Below are 17350 nucleotides of genomic sequence, written 5' to 3'. Positions count from 1 at the left end.
TCATGTTAAAACAAAAACAAACAACAAGAAGAATGGAGAAAGGAGCAGGGAGAGATAAAACTAAAGGATCCCTCCATCCCAACAGATGTGCAAATTACAACAAAGAATCCAACCCTCTACAGGCTCACAAGTCCTCTATACTGAAAATAAAAGATAGAAAGCTAAAAGGAAAAAAAAAAAGATTTCAGACTCCCACTTTTAAATGATCAGTGACCATACAGAAGACTCAAATAAGCAGGTGAACGAAGTAAGAGAATCAATTCAGGATGACCTACCCAAGAATATTTCCAACATAACTTAGCAAGGGAGTTCAGAAAGGAGCTCAGGAAGGAGAAAATCTCAGGAAGTTCAAAATCTGAAAGGGAATTAAACACAAATTCTGGTAATGAAAGAAATCAAATGCTTAAATAAAACAAACAAACAAACAAAAGAGTGAAAGCATCATAAGCAGACAAGATCAAAGAGAAAAACAGATTTCAAGGATGGAAAACAAGGCTAAGACAATAATGTATTTTTACATATGTACAAATAAAAAGTCAACAAATAAATAAGAAGTCTACAAATACGATCAAAATGTCTAAGTTTGAGACATATTCAAGAGACCAAAGTTGAAAAATAATGGGGCAGAAGAGGAAACTGAAGGCCATGTATTTAGGTAAAGATAATTTATTTCATGAAAACATATCAGAACATGTCCCAAATATAGAGAAAGAAATGGAAGCCTAAATTGATAAGATATATCATAATGAAGATGTTCGAAGCACAAAAGAAATAATTAAAATTAAGAGTTGTTGATAAATGACTTAGGTTTTTGTTTCCCCCTTACAAACTCAGGAAAGCATGGAATGATGTGTTTCAAGCCTTCAATGTAACTATCAACCAAGATCTTTACACTCATCAAGGTATAGTCTCCTATAAGGCTAAAACCCACTCCATAACTGGCTAAAACCCACTCCATAAACTTCTGTATTTTCAAGATTGAACTGAGACAAAAAAATTGCACATAAGAAAAGGAGCTTTCTGGTATGGCAAAATAATAACTGAGAAGAGACAACTATTAGTGATTTCGTTGTTTTTGTTTGTTTGTTTTTTGTTGTTTTTGTTTTTGAGACAGTATTTCTCTGCAGAGCCTTGGCTACCTAAAACTCACTCTGTAGATCAGGCTAGCCTCCAAATCAGAGTCTGTCTCTATCTACAGAGCTGGAAATAAAGTCATGTGCCACTGTGCCTTGCCTATTAGTGATTTTTAAAAATAAGTAAAAACAACTGAAACTTAATTTCAAAGACATTTAAACTTACCTTATATGTTAATTAAGGTGGCTCACTTACAGTTTCCAAGGTTCAGTCCATTATCATCATGGTGGGACATAGCAGCATTCAGGTAAACATGGTGCTGGAGAAGTAGCTAAAGGTCCTATATCTTGCAGGCAACACGAAGGGGTCTAAGATACTGGTTGGTATCTTCAGAATAAGACCTCAAAGATCTACCTCCACAGTGACACACTTTCTCCAACAGGACCACACCTACTCTAACAAGGCCACACATCCTAATACTGCCGCTCCCTTTGGGGCCATTTTCTTTCAAACCACCACAGACACACATGCAGGCAAAAGAGCCATATACATAAAATACAAAAAAACAAAACAAAACAAAAAAAAACTTAAAATAAATATAATACTTGATTTAAAGAAACTGCTATAGAGAGGTTATCGAAACCAGGCACATGATCATTCTTACATTCATCACTATAAAGTATTTACCAATCCTCTATTTATTGGGTCCTTAAATCAAAGGCCATTACATCTGAATAAATTTCAACAATGCTTCATATTTCATATACAACATGTCTAAAGATGAAAGACACAGTCCAGTGATACTTACAGTCAACATTGGAGTTGTCAACAGGCCCCATGCAAAGAATTCAAGGAAGATGACAATAGCAGCATGGTAAACACTTGGTTGGCCAAAGCCTTGTAGCTGAAAAAGAAAGAAAGCTGTTAAAAACAATAGTAAAGAGACAACAAGATATTATCATGAAACGGCATAGAGAAATATACAAACTTCAGACTACCTATGTCATTCAAGACAAAATCATATTCTAGGGACCAGGTATATGGCTATGTTTAGTTACTTTAACCCAAAAGCAACTTATGAAAGAATTTATTTTGGCTTTACAGTTGCAGAAAGAGAGTCTGTAATTGCACACTGTGGGAAGGGGCAGCATGGTAGAAGGCAGCTAGAGCAGATGGCTGAGAGATCACTGCAGAGACTACCAGGACACTTCTTATTCAAAACTATTCCACTATCTGGCAGCCCACAGGCGCATAGCCATTATCATAATGCAAAATGTACTTAGTCCAACTGCAAAAGTCTGGTAGTCTTTAACAGTTTCAATACCATTTGAAAGTCCAAAGTCAAAGTCAGATGTAGTAAATACACCTTTAATCCCAGTATTGAGGGGACAGAGACAGACAGATCTCTAGGGTTCAAGGACAGCCTGGTCTACAGGAAAGTTCTAGGACAACATACAGAAACCCAGTCTTGAAAAAACAAACAAGCACAAAAAAGTTCAAAGTGTCTTTTGATACTCAGGGCAATTTCTTAATTGTGTGACCCCTGTAAAACCAACACGCAAATTATACACTTCTGACATACAAAGGCATAGAATATACAATTGCTTCCAAAAGACAGGAACAAAGACCCAAACCCAGCAGAGCAAACACCAGCACATTCTGTAGCTCCATGTCTTTAACTTATATTTTATCTTCAAGGAGTTCAGAAGGCTCAGCTTTCCAGTTTTGCTACCTGAAATCTTTCTCTAGGGCTGGTTCCACTCCATCTACATGACTCCTCTTGGCAGATGTCTTAGGGCTCTAGCATCTTCAACATCTTAGTGTCTGTAGTAACCCAGGCTTCTTATATAGCTTCATTGAATAACCTGTAGGGACTCCTTGCAGCAACAACCCCAACACTGCCACATATTGCCTGGCCTCAGTAGCTCTGATCATGGAGGAAGAACCCAGGACAACCTCACTCCAGTATCTTTCATACCTCCAAAGTCAGCACAGTGTGGCTCACACTACTAAATTCGTGCTAATTCTACTGCTAGTTTGGGATGAACCCTTCATCTCCTTTGACTTCATTAGTAGAAGGTTTAATAAATAGAAACAATTGTTTTCCAGGAGCAAAAACAAACAAAAAAACCCATGAGCAGCCTAAGATCATCAGAAAACAGATATTGCATTAGTATTCATACAGTAGCAAATTACAGTTATGAAGTAACAACAAAAGTAATTTTACAGTTGGGGGATCACTGTATTAAAGGGTGGCAGCATTAGGAAGGTTGAGAACCACTACCCTATGGTTTTTCCTTTCAGCAATTGGAAGTTTAGTTGAGAAGGTATGTGTGGGGGGGGGGTGGAGGGGTCTTGCCCTCAGGACACCCTTCCCATAGTTCCAAACAGCAGGAGGCCTTTCCATAACAGTACAATCTTTCACTTTTACTCTTTCAGCAAAAGCTTTGCTGTAACATTAGGCTTTCTAGTGTTCCCTCCCTTTCAACTTCCTCTTTGGTTTCCTTTTACACTGTTATTTTCTAAAGGTTTTTGGTAAATTTATGACTTGTTTATAATTATTGTTTAACTCTGTAGAGTGGAAATACCCTCAAAAAGTAAAGTGTTCTGCCTGTTACAGTCTCTGATCCATCCCAAGCAGCTACTCTGTAAAGGTTAGTGAACTGGAGACACAAATTTCATGATAGGTGCCAGACACCAAAGATAAATCAAGACAAAATAAACAATTTAACCCCCAAAGATATAGAAGCAGTCATTAGAAGTCCCCCCCCATCCCTTCTCCCCCCTCAAAAAAATCCACTCAGGGCCACATGGTTTCTGCCATGAATTCTACCAGACTTTCAAAGAGCTACTCCTCAAATTACTGTATAAAATAGAAACAGAAGGAGCACTGTGAAATTCTTTTTATGAGACCTGTCACCCTGATATACAAACCACACAAAGACTCAACACAGAAAGAGAATTACAGACCAATTTCCCTCATGAACATTGATGAAAAAATACTCAAAATAACTCCCAAACCCAATGAAACACATCAAAAAGACCATCTACCATGATCAAGTAGACTTCATCCCAGAAATGCAAGGATTGTTCAGCATTCCAAAATCTATCAATGTAATCCACTACATAAGCAAACTGAACGACAATAACAAAAAACAAAACATAACAAAAAAAAAAAAAAAAAACTACATGATCATCTCTGATCTTATTAAATGCTGAAAAAGCTTTTGACAAAACCCAATACCCCTTTATGATACAAGTCTTGGTGAGATCAGAGATACAATGATAATACCCAAATATAGTAAAAGCAATATGCAGCAAGCTGAGAGACAAGCTCAAATTAAATGGACAGAAACTCAAAGCAATTCCACTAAAATCAGCAACAAGACAAGGCTGTTCACTCTCTCCATACTATTCAATATTGTGCTTAAGTTCTAGCTGGAGCAATAACTAACTAATAAACTAATAACTAAAGGACATCAAAGGGGATACAAATTGTAAAGGAAGAACTCAAAGGATAGTTATTTGCACATGATAGGACGGAATATATAAATGGCCCCAAAAATTCTATCAGGGTACTCCTACAGTTGGTAAACACCTTTATTGAATGGGCTCAAGACAAGAATAACTGGGGAAAAAAAATCAGTAGTCCTCAAATATACAACGGATAAGTGGGCTGACAAAGAAATCAGCAAAATAACACCCTTCACAGTAGCCACAAATAATATAAAATATCTCAGGGTAACTAAACAAGCAAGTGAAAGACATGATGAAAAGAAATTCAAGTTCTTGAAGAAAGAAATTGGAGAAGATATCAGAAGATAGAAAGATCTCCCATGCTCATGGATCAATAGGATCAACATAGTGAAAATGGCCATCTTACTGAAAGCAATTTACAGATTCAATGAAATCAGTCCCCATCAAAAATTCCAACCTGATTCTTTACAGACCTTAAAAGAACAATACTCACTGATTCTTTTTTATAGTGTAAACCCAAGTTTTATATTTTGTCATGCAAACAAGTACCTGTCTGTTTCTGAATAAAACTGTTTACATTCAAAAAAAAAAAAAAAAAAAAAAACCTTCAACTTTATATGGAAAAACAAAAAGCCCAGGATAGCTTAAACAATCGTGTGTATGATAAAGGAACTTCCAGAGGTATCACCATCCCTGATTTCAAGCTCTACTACAGAGCTATAGTAATAAAAGCAGCATAGTATTAGCATAAAAACAGACAGGTAGATCAATAAAATTAAAGACCCTGATATAAACCCACAAACCTATGAACACCTGATTTTTAACAAAGAAGCCAAAATTACACAATGAAAAAGGAGAGCATCTTCAACAAATAGTGCTGGCATAACTGGATGTTGGCATGTAGAAGAATGCACATAGATCCATATCTATCACCCTGCATAAAACTCAAGTCAAAGGCTATAACATAAAATCAGTAACACTGAACCTCATAGAAGAGAAAGTTAGGGAAAATGACCTTGAACGCATTGGCACAGGAGACGACTTCCAGAAAAGAACACCAGTAGCACAGACACTGAGACTGAGAATAAATGGGACCTTATGAAACTGAAAAGCTTTTGTAAGGCAAAGGACACTACCAATAGAATAAAACATCAGCCTATAGAATGTGAAAAGAGCTTCAACCTCACATCTGACAGAGAGCTGATCTGCAAAATATATAAAGAAGTCAAGAAACTAGACATCAAAAAAAAAACACCCAAATAATCCAATTAAAAATGGGGTACAGATCTAATTGAGAATTATCAACAGAAGATTCTCAAATGACTGAGATGCACTTAAAGAACTGTTCAACATCCTTAGCCATCATTGAAATGCAAATTAAAATGACTCTGAATCAAACTCTAAAATCAAAAACACCAATGGTGGCTTATGTGCAGCAAGGGAAACACCCTACTGCTGGGAATATAAATATGTACAGATACTTTGGAAATCAATATGGCATTTTCTCAGAAAATTGGGAATTAATCTATCTCAAGACACAGCTATACCACTCTTGGGCACATACCCAAAGAATGCCCAATCACACCACAGGACATCTGTTCAACTATGTTCATAGCAGCATTATTTGTAATAGCCAGAACCTGGAAACAACCTAGATGCCCCTCAGCCAAAGAATGGATAAAGAAAATGTGTTACATTTACACAATGGAATATTACTCAGCTGTTTAAAAACAATGACATCAGTAATTTGAAGGCAAATGGACAGCCCTGGGGGGGGGGGTGCGGGGGAATCATTCTGAGTGAGATAACCCAGACCCAGAAAAAGAAACATAGTGTGTTCTCACTCATAAGTAGGTATTTGCTATAAAGGAAAGGATAACCATGCTATAATCCACAGCCCTAGAGAGGCTGAGTAATAAGGCCCAAAGGGGGATGCATGTGATTTCCTTGGAAAGGGGAAATAGAAGAGATCTCCTGGGTAGTTTGGGGTAGGTGGAGATGGGATCATGAAGGTTTGGGTTGTGAGGTGGAGGAAGGTGATGGGGAGGGGACATTTTGGGGTCAGGTAGAAACCTGGTAGGAGGGAAACTTCCAAGAATCTACATGGATAACCCCAGCTAAGACTCCTAGCAGTAGAGGATATGTAGCCTGAACTGTCATCTCCTATTATCAGATTGATGATTACCCCTATTGTCATCAGAGAGCCTTCATCCAGTAACTTTTGGAAACAGATGCACAGACCCACAGCCAAGCACTGGGCTGAGCACGAGGAATCCTGCTGAAGAGAAGGAGGAAGGATGTTAGAAGCCAGAGGGGTCAAGGTCATGACAAAGGAACAGAAACAACTTGGGCCCATAGGAACTCAGAGACTAGACTGACAGGGAGCCTGCAAGGGACTGACCTACATAACTTGGTATAGCTTAGGTCTACTTCTGGGACCCCTAGCAGTAAGAGCAGGGCCTGTCCCTAAAGCTTTGGCTGGCTTTTGGGAACCTATTCCCCATACTGGGTTGCTTTAATACAAGGGAAGGAGCTTAGTCCTATCTCAACTTGATAAGCCATGCTTTGTGGACACCCATGGGAAGCCTGGCCCTTTCTGAACAGAAACAGAGAAAGAGTGGATTTGGTGGGGGGGGGGGAGGTGGATGGAGGGAAAGGGATGAGAGGAGGGAGGGGAAAATGTGGTTGGGATATAAAACAAATGAATAAATGTAGTAACATCTTGTTTAACCTACCTTCAAATAAATTTAATAATAAAAAATTAAGAAGTGTTTTTTAAAAGATGAAACCTTTAAGACTTTTTATGAAACCTTTCTGTGGCTTGTTAATCTTATCTCTCACAAATACATAAATCAATACAACATTTAAGACAAAAAAGAATACGGTCTAGGGTGGTAATACTTTTTTAAAAAAGTAGATGTGTTGTAGACATTTATGGTTTGAAGAACCATACTATCAAGTTCCAGGAGAGAAGGGTATTCAAATATAAGCATATTAAACATGTTACAAAATGGATTAATCTTGGAAACATTAACTTAAATAAGCCAGTAATAAAAGTACAGTATGTAATCCCAAAAACATGAAATACTGAAAGTAGCCAAACTCACAGAAACAGAAAGTAGAAGTGGCCAATGGCTGAAGGAAATGTTGCTGACATTCAGTGAGAAATGAAGAGTTGCTTAATGGACAGAGTTTCAGTTCTGTGAGATATAAAAAGTTCTTGAGAGTTACAACACTGAAAATAAGCAATGCTATTTTTAAAAAGTTATGAGAGTAAACTTTGTTACATGCATTTTTCCACAAGTGCACGTACATGCATTCACACATGCACGCCCATGTGTGTGCACGCATGCACACGTGCACACACACGCACACACACACACACACACACACGACAGAAAGAGAGAGAGAGAGAGAAAGAAAGAGAGAGAGAGAGAGAATATTGCCATGTAAAAGGATGCCAAAGCACACTTCTGTCTTTAGGATACTCATCTTCAAAAATAGTTGAGACTAAAGGAAAGGAAGTCTCTATGATTAAAAAATATAACAAAGCATCCGCTTGACCCCACTTCTTCTAAACATAACCCACACATAAAAAGAACCAAGAGCATACGAAATTAGTGAACTATTAGGTAAGTAATTTGTTTTAGCCAGAAAATCTATTCCATAATATACTCACAGTAAGTAAATAACACTGCATTTTGTTAAAACCATCAGAACTTTAGAACTCAATTAAAAAAAAAAAAAAAGCATGTATCAGTGGCTCCTACTTGCCTTATTCCCTAATATGAAAGCTGTAGTGGAATATAAGGTATCTAAAACATCTACTACAGCACACTTATCTTCTGCAGGTCCTGAGACCTGCAGAAGGGAGGGAGGGAGGGAGAGGGAACTGGGATCGACATGTAAAATAATAAATTAAATAAAAAAAAAAATGCTTTGACTCCAAAATTTAAGTTCAAGGACAAGTTACTGGGGAAAAGGATTTCTATTTTTGTTTCCACAGAAAATGCAAAGCGGTGGATTCCTTCCAGACTAATGTGGTTTGATCAAGCCAGACCACCTGAAACAGAGTACCAGGTGATCCTACATTCAAAACAGCTGGACAAAGCAGCCTTACAGACTACAGCCAGGATTTCTGAATCTTCTTCAAATCCCCATGACAGCGCCCCTTACTAGTAGGAAGTAGTTTGGAAAGAACGACGCCCAAATTCCCAAATATTGTCTATAAATGTTTGTTTTCATTTAAATGGACTAGGTGACATAACAAACCTCAACAGATACAAGAGAATAGGAATAGTCCCCTGTATCTTATCGGACCACCATGCTTTAAGATTGGAATTCAACAACAACACAAATAGCAGAAAACCTGCAAACTCATGGAAACTGAACAATGTGCAATTGCACCACTCCTGATTCAAAGAAGAAATAAAGAAATTAAGGACTTTCTAATATTCAACGAAAATGAGGACACAACATACCCGAACTTATGGAACACCTTGAAAGCAGTGCTACGAGGGAAGTTCATTGCACTAAGAGCCCATATGAAGAAAATAGAGGATAGTCACATAAGAGAATTAACAGTGCAACTGAAAGCCTTAGAATAGAGAGAAGCGAATTCACCCCATAGGAGTAGACGCCAGGAAATAATCAACTCAAGGGCTGAAATCAACAAAATAGAAACGAGGAAAACAATACAAAAAAAAAAAAAAAAAAAAAAATCAATGCAACGAAGAGTTGGTTTTTTTGAGAAAATCAACAAGATAGATAAACCTTTATCCAAATTAACAAAAAAGCACAGAGAGAACATGCAAATTAACAAAATCAGAAATGAAAAGGGGAACATAACAACAGACACAGAGGAAATCCAGACAATTTTCAGGTCATACTTTGAAAATCAGTATTCCACAAAAATTGAAAATTCAAAGGAAATGGACAAATTTCTGAATAACTATCACTTACCAAAATTAAATCAAGAACGGACAAACAACTTAAATAGACCTGTAACCCACAATGAAATAGAAGCAGTCATCGAAAGCCTTCCAACCAAAAAAAGTCCAGGGCCAGATGGATTCAGCCCAGAATTCTACCAGACATTCAGGGAAGAACTAATACCACTACGCCTCAAACTGTTCCACATGATAGAAACAGAAGGTTCATTGCCAAACTCTTTTTATGAGGCCACAATAACTTTGGTACCCAAGCCTCACAAAGACGCAACTAAGAAAGAAAACTACAGACATACGAAAATCTATCAACGTGATCCACCATATAAACAAACTGAAAAAGAAAAACCATATGATTATCTCCCTAGATGCGGAAAAGCCTTCGACAAAATTCAACACCCTTTCATGATAAAGGTCTTGGAGAGGTCAGGGATAACAGGAACATACCTAAACATAATAAGAGCAATATACAGCAAACCAACTGCCAACATCAAACTGAATGGAGAGAAACTTAAGCCGATTCCTCTAAAATCAGGAACAAGACAAGGCTACCCTCTCCATATCTCTTCAATATCGTACTAGAAATTCTAGCTAATGCTATAAGACAACAAAAGGAGATCAAGGGGATCCAAATTGGAAAGGAAGAAGTCAAACTGTCTCTATTTGCAGATGATATGATAGTTTACATAAGCGACCCAATAAACTCTACCAGGGAACTCCTACAGCTGATAAATACTTTCAGCAAACTAGCAGGATACAAGATAAACTCAAAAAAATCAGTAGCCCTATTTTTTTCAGAGGACAAAGAGGCAGAGAAAGAAATCAGAGAAACATCACCCTTTACAATAGCCACAAGCAACATAAAGTATCTTGGTGTAACGCTTACCAAACAAGTAAAAGACCTATATAATAAGAACTTTGTGACTCTAAAGAAAGAAATTAAAGAAGATACCAGAAAATGGAAAGATCTCCCATGCTCTTGGATAGGTAGGATAAACATAGTAAAAATGGCAATCTTGCCAAAAGCAATCTACAGATTCAATGCAATCCCCATTAAAATCCCACCACAATTCTTCACCGACCTTGAAAGGATAATAATCAACTTTATATGGAAAAACAAAAGACCCAGGATAGCCAAAACAACCCTATACAATAAAAGAACTTCAGGAGGCATCACCATCCCTGACTTTAAGCTCTACTACAGAGCTATAGTTCTGAAAACAGCCTGGTATTGGCATAAAAATAGACAGGTAGACCAATGGAATCGAATTGAAAATCCTGATATTAACCCACGCACCTATGAACACCTGATTTTCGACAAAACAGCTAAAATTATACAATGGAGTGAGGACAGCATCTCCAACAAATAGTGCTGGCACAATTGGATGAGGGTGTGTAGAAGACTGCAGATAGACCCATGTCTGTCGCCATGCACAAAACTCAAGTCCAAATGGATCAAAGACCTCAACATCAATCCAGCCACATTGAACCTCTTAGAAGAGAAAGTAGGAGGTACCCTTGAACAAATTTGTATAGGAGACCGCTTCTTGAACATAATTCCAGGGGCACAGACACTGAGAGAAACAATTAATAAATGGGACCTCTTCAAACTTAGAAGCTTCTGTAAGGCAAAGGACACAGTAGACAAGGCCAAATGACAGCCCACACACTGGGAAAAGATTTTCACCAATCCTATATCCGACAAAGGGCTGATCTCCAAAATATACAAAGAACTCAAGAAACTAGTCAACAAAACACCAAATAACCCTATTAAAAAATGGGGTACAGAACTGAAGAAAGAATTCTCAATGGAGGAAATCAAAAAGGCTGAAAGACACTTAAGAAAATGCTCCACATCCTTAATTATCAGGGAAATGCAAACAAAACAACTTTGAGATACCATCTTACCCCTGCCAGAATGGCTAAAATTAGAAACACCAATGATGACTTATGTTGGAGAGGATGTGGAGAAAGGGGAACACTCCTCCACTGCTGGTGGGAGTGCAAACTCATACAGCCATTTTGGGAATCAGTATGGCGGTTCCTCAGGAAAATGGGAATTAGTTTACCACAGGACTTGGCAATCCCCCTCTTAGGCATATACCCAAATGATTCACATCCATGCAACAAAGACATTTGTTCAACTATGTTCATAGCAGCACTATTTGTAATAGCAAGAACCTGGAAGCAACCTAGATGCCCCTTAATTGAAGAATGGTTAATGAAGATGTGGCACATCTACACAATGGAATACTACTCTGCAGAAAAAAAATAATGGTATCTTGAAATTCGCAGGCAAGTGGATGGCACTTGAAGAAACCATCCTGAATGAGGTAACCCAGTCAAAAAAAGAGGAACACAGTATGTTCTCACTCGTATATGGATTTTAGACCTAGATCAAAGGATCACCAGCCTATAATTCACACCACCAGAGGAACTAGGATACAAGGTGTATTCTAAGAGATTCATATAAAGTCCCTCACAGAACTGGAAAGGGACAAGTCCCCCAGAGCTCAGGGGAAGTGGGGGGGGGCAGCAAATGGAGAGAGAAGTAGGAGAAAACGACGGGGAGGAAAGGAATACATGTGCGACCAGGAAGATTGAGCCTGGTTAGGAATAGAAGACAGGAAAGAGAGAGAGAGAGAGAGAGACAGAGACACAAAGAGAGAACATAAAAGAGGGAGCCAATTTTGGTTTGAAGATAAAATTGAACACAAAGAAAGGTCTAGAGAACTACAAGACTGCTCCCAACTAACAATTTGAGCTTCCGTGGAAAGGCTATCATAAATGCCCTTCCCGGAGAGTGAGATCAACAACTAACTTATCCATGGAGCCCTCAACTAATGCCTGTTGGAAACAGAAGCAAACACCCATACATAAACACTGAGTCTAACTAGAACCCAGATGCAGATGGAGAGGACAAGACCATGCGGCAGAAACACATACAGACAGCTGACCTGAACAAGGAGGAGCTAATGGCCACTAGACTGATAGCTGGGAAGCCATCATGGGACTGACTCAGGCCCCCCTGAATATGGGTCTCAGCCAGAAGGACTGAGCAGTCTAAGGGACCTCAGACAGTGGAGCCAGGATGTATCCCTGGTGCACAAAAGGACTTTGCGAACACATCCCCCATGGAGGGATAACTGCCTTAATCTAGAGACAGGAGAGAAGCCCTAGTCCCTACTTCACATGACCTGTCAGATCTACATGACCTCAACTGGATGGCATTCCCCTACATATGAAATTGGGGTGGGGGGATGGGAGGGGAGGGTGGTTAGAGTGCATGTGAGAGGGCAGAGAGGGTAAAAGGGAGGAAAGGAGGAAGGGAGGGAAGGAGGGAGGGAGAAGGAACTGGGATCGACATGTAAAATAATAAATTAAATTTTAAAAAAATGCTTTGACTCCAAAATTTAAGTTCAAGGACAAGTTACTGGGGAAAAGGATTTCTATTTTTGTTTCCACAGAAAATGAAAAGATGTGGATTCCTTCCAGACTAATGTGGTTTGATCAAGCCAGGCTGCCTGAAACAGAGTACGAGGTGATCCTACATTCAAAACAGCTGGACAAAGCAGCCTTACAGACTACAGCCAGGATTTCTGAATCCTCTTCGAATCCCCCATGACAGCGCCCCTTACTAGTAGGAAGTAGTTTGGAAAGAACGACGCCCAAATTCCCAAATATTGTCTATAATGTTTGTTTTCATTTAAATGGACTTGGTTATATAAAATAAATTTAAAAAAAAAGAAATACCAAGAATATCCCCGAATATTTATTCAGGCCTTACCAGGTACTAACTAGGTCACAGTAACTCTCGCAACCTATGAGGTACATACTATAAGGTACACACTAGAGGTTAAATAACTCACCCAAAGTAACATGGAAAATTGGAATTCTAAACATGGTCACCTAATTACTATGCTAACATGCTTCTCCTTGGAAGTTTACTTCTTATTCTACATTCCTGGTGAAATGGCACTACAATCATATCAACCTGCTAATTCTCACTAATCAGCAATGTGGAGGAGGGCGGGCTGGTATTAACAAGAGTCTCAAGCAACAGGGGCAAAAAATGCTGAGGAACTGAATTCCAGAGATACAAAGAAGAGAACAAGAAGCTAAAATTTGTACACATAGATGCAAAGTTAACACTTCTTAGGCTACTGGCTTGGCCACTAGTTAGTAATTACTGTCCATCCACTGGTGGAAGACAAAAGGGGAACTTAGTTTCATTTAAAGGGCAGGAAGATGATGTATTACACATTTAATGAGAAATAACAATTTTATACAACTCACTCCACCAGGTAAGCTTTCCTCAGGTAAGCTTTAGCTTTGAAAAAAAAAAAAAAAATGATCCCTCCATGCTTCTTAAATACACTCTTATTTTACATGAGACACTGCGTGGTAACACTTTGTAGAATTAGGACTAGAAACCAGCTCTAGTCTAGGTCTAACACATCAAGGAAATGAATCACAAGAATGCAGACAGAACAAAACTCTAAGACCTGTACCTTGCAGACTTGTAAGCCCTTACTAAATACTACACAGCTGTGCTTTACCTCCATATTTTTGCATATATCAATACTGCCCTAAAATTTCATTCCACATACTGCTCCTAATTCTCCAACCTCCCAACTCTACCAAAGGTGAATTCATATAAATCAAATATGCACTTGTAACCACTTAGTATTCTTTAACAGAAATTAAATACGCAAGCTTAAACATTGAAAGAATTGGCAAAATTAACTGCATATATATCGTTCTTAAAACTCCAATTTTTCATTGAACAAACTTTCCCATGGTAGCAAGAGTTTGTACTCAACTTGCTACAACACTTTTTTATATTTTAGATCCCAAGTAGATCCTTCCCCCAAAATCCTTTTTTATACTTAGGACTGAAGAAATGACATTTCTCTGCCTAGTTTCCCACCATAGAAAACTAAGGTGGCACTGATCAAGGCCCGTACTGTGAATCCAGGTCAATGAAAATAAGCTTTCCTGTGATGCTGTCAAAGTCATCTCAACTTAAGTGTCGTTTCAGGAGTATCACTGCAGGAGATGAGACCATCAGCTTCCTCTCAGTAGACCACACTCTGTTCTGCAGCCCAGAGGAAGAGGAAGGATAAGAAAGAAGCCTCCCACTTCTACCTCCAGCATCCTTGTAGGCTACTGGGGAGACTGGGTCAAATGATGTTTTTAAAGAACTCCTGATTACCCATTTGTCTAACCTGCCTTAGACAGAATCTGCGCCCAGAAGATTCTGTCAAGTGACACACAACGGAGAACTCTAACATAGTAAAATTACGTTTCCTGTCCCTTGTCTGGTGGCTCTCGAATCAGTAACAAAATCTCCCAGAGCTTCGTCTAGGGAAGAGTTACTAGGAAAGCTAGCTTTTCAATGAACCTGCTCCTCCTAGAAAAGGCCAAAATTCTAGAGCCCCCGCCCGAGCCCAGCCAAAACTTACCCAGCTGCCGCTGGCGGCCTGAGCGCTCCCGCGCTTCTCAGGCATGGCTGACGCCTTGGGTGAGGCCACCGCCTTCCACCGCGGCTCCTCCGGAGACTCCCCGTCCGTACTCATGCCGCCGTCCTGCCCGGGCACGTCGGGGTCGCTCCCAGACACCGGCGACGCCGCAGCGGCGGCGGCGGCGCCCGCGCCTTCATGGGCTCCGCGGTCCGCGGGGGCCTGCCACTCAGGCGGCGGCGCCAGCTGCGACACCGGCTGCTGAGGAGTCGCCCAGGCTGCAGCCGTGCAGAAAGCGGACAGGACCCTGAACTACACAATCGTGGTCAGTAACCCCAGGACCCGGACACTGGCTGCTCCGGAACTGTCTGGGGAAGCCGACCCGCCCAAAGCACTAAGCTAAGGCGGCTCCCGCCTAGAACGCCCACCCCTCGCAAGTAGCGCAACCAAGCTCCGCCCCGTCTGCGTATCACGTCATCTCTTAGTGACTCCGGTCCTATTGCTTTTCCCCGAGACTGAAAGGACCCAAGGCTCTCCTGATTAGGCTAGACTGTCCTGTGAGCACTAGAGATCGCCGGTGTCCTCCAACCCAGGGCTAGGATTTCAAGTGCATACCATCACACCTTCCATATTATGTGGGCTTTGGGCACCTTAGGAACTGAGTTCTTCCCTTCCCCGCTAAATGATAATCGATAATAGTTATAAAAATGGACAACCTGATACACAGACCCTAGATTTGGAATCCTGAAATGGGAAAGTGGTGTGCAGTAAAGAAGATTTCAGAAGTCTCCAACCTTGATCTGGAATCCTGAAATGGGAAAGTGGTGTGCAATAAAGAAGATTTCAGAAGCCTCCAACCTTGCGCTGAATAACAGAAAATTCCACAGGGTATATTGCTCCGGTGGTAGCACTTGCAGGGTGTTCTCTAGGCTCTGGGTTCAGTCACCAATAAACACATACACACATGTAAAATCAATCAGTCAAACAAATAAACAAAAAAACCTAGAAATTTCCCCATATATAGCCCAAGCTAGTCTTAAATATATGATGATGAGCCTGCCTCATTTTCCCCATGAGCTAGATGTAGGTTTGATCCCACACACAGGATATTGTTCTCAACTCTTAAATATAACTGGAGACGAGACGCTATGTTAAACAAGTCAGGTACATTTTTGTAAATTATATTGTTAATCTCACGCATTTGAGGAGAAGGATCACCGACTCAAACTATGGTAAAATTAAAGGGAGGTTTATTTGGGCACACATCAGAACCAAATCAGCACCTGTCTCTCCCTAAGGTAGGGTTCATGATACCAGCCCCAAGCCAATTTCTCAAGCTCTTTATATAGGCCAAAACCATAGGGTGAGGAATTTTTCATATAGGTGTGGCCTCAGAAGTGAAACCAGGATGTTAAGGAAAGTAGGTTATAGAACAAAAGGGTATAGAAAATTTGCAAAAATAGTTAGCCCTCCAGGGGGACTGGTTTACGGTACATTCAATGTTTACTGGGGTAGGATAAAGTCCAGCTCTGAGAAATAGAAACTCAATTTTTATAGTAAACAGAAACTTAACTTGGCTCCTAGGAACAAAATGGAGATGGGCTGGTTTATCAATATCTTATTGAGCCTAAATTTTCCTGCCTGTTTCATGCATGTTTTGTTGATTCTGGTTCTCAATATCTACACAAAACCACCTAATACCATTTGCTTAAAATGCTAGTCTTCACCTCTCATCTTTCAGATATTCCTTAATTAAATTCCAGTTTGTAAAAATCCCGATTAAAATGCAATGTTTTAAAATGTAACCTTGACAGCTGGAGAGATGACTCAGCAATAAGAGCACTTGCTGCTCTTGAAGAAGACAGAGGTTCTATTCCAAGCAGCCACGGCAACACACAGTCATCTATAACTCCAGTTTCAGGAGTCCAACACACTCTCTGGGCTCAACATGTTCAACACAGAGAGAAAGGGGGCAGTCACTTATACACATAAAAGTATATATAACCATGTCTGATGCCTTGATGTGGAGAATTATGGTATAGGACTCATCAAGCACTCTAAGTTTAAGCCACAATCCCCAGATCCCAGCTTCATTATATATGTTAAAGGCTTAGCGTCAAACTTTTCATGGATGTTAAATACCAAGGCCTAATGAATAATATATTTCCAAAGATGAATTATCATAACAGTTTTCTAAAGATATTTAGCTTGTTAGAAAATTTTCTCTCTGTCTCTCTCTGTTTCTCTCTGTCTCTGTCTCTCTCTCTCTACACACACACACACACACACACACACACACACACAGACAGAGATTGAGAAAGTCTGAGTGTCATTATGTGAATATGTAGTGCATGGGGGTGACCATGAGGACCATAAAAAAGAGGCAGATAG

The 17350-nt window shown here is 39.7% G+C and overlaps 1 protein-coding gene across 1 annotated transcript in view; it reads right to left on the bottom strand.

The window, feature by feature from the left end:
• The window catches only part of Mfsd14b (major facilitator superfamily domain containing 14B), a 43059-nt gene extending 27843 nt beyond the window's left edge, over positions 1-15216 (bottom strand). Inside the window, exons 1-2 of the mRNA XM_051194119.1 lie at positions 14963-15216; positions 1883-1978 (exon numbers count right to left, since the gene is read on the bottom strand). Coding sequence (XP_051050076.1) covers positions 1883-1978; positions 14963-15076 — 210 coding nt within the window. The 5' untranslated portion in view covers positions 15077-15216. The remainder of the gene's footprint in view (positions 1-1882; positions 1979-14962) is intronic.
• Between the last annotated feature and the right edge of the window lie 2134 nt (positions 15217-17350).

The sequence above is a fragment of the Phodopus roborovskii genome, unplaced genomic scaffold (genome assembly GCF_943737965.1).
Source record: "Phodopus roborovskii unplaced genomic scaffold, PHOROB, whole genome shotgun sequence".
NCBI lineage: Eukaryota > Metazoa > Chordata > Mammalia > Rodentia > Cricetidae > Phodopus > Phodopus roborovskii.
The sequence above is the reverse complement of the archived record's forward strand: the minus strand, read 5'-3'. Positions and strand labels throughout refer to the sequence as shown.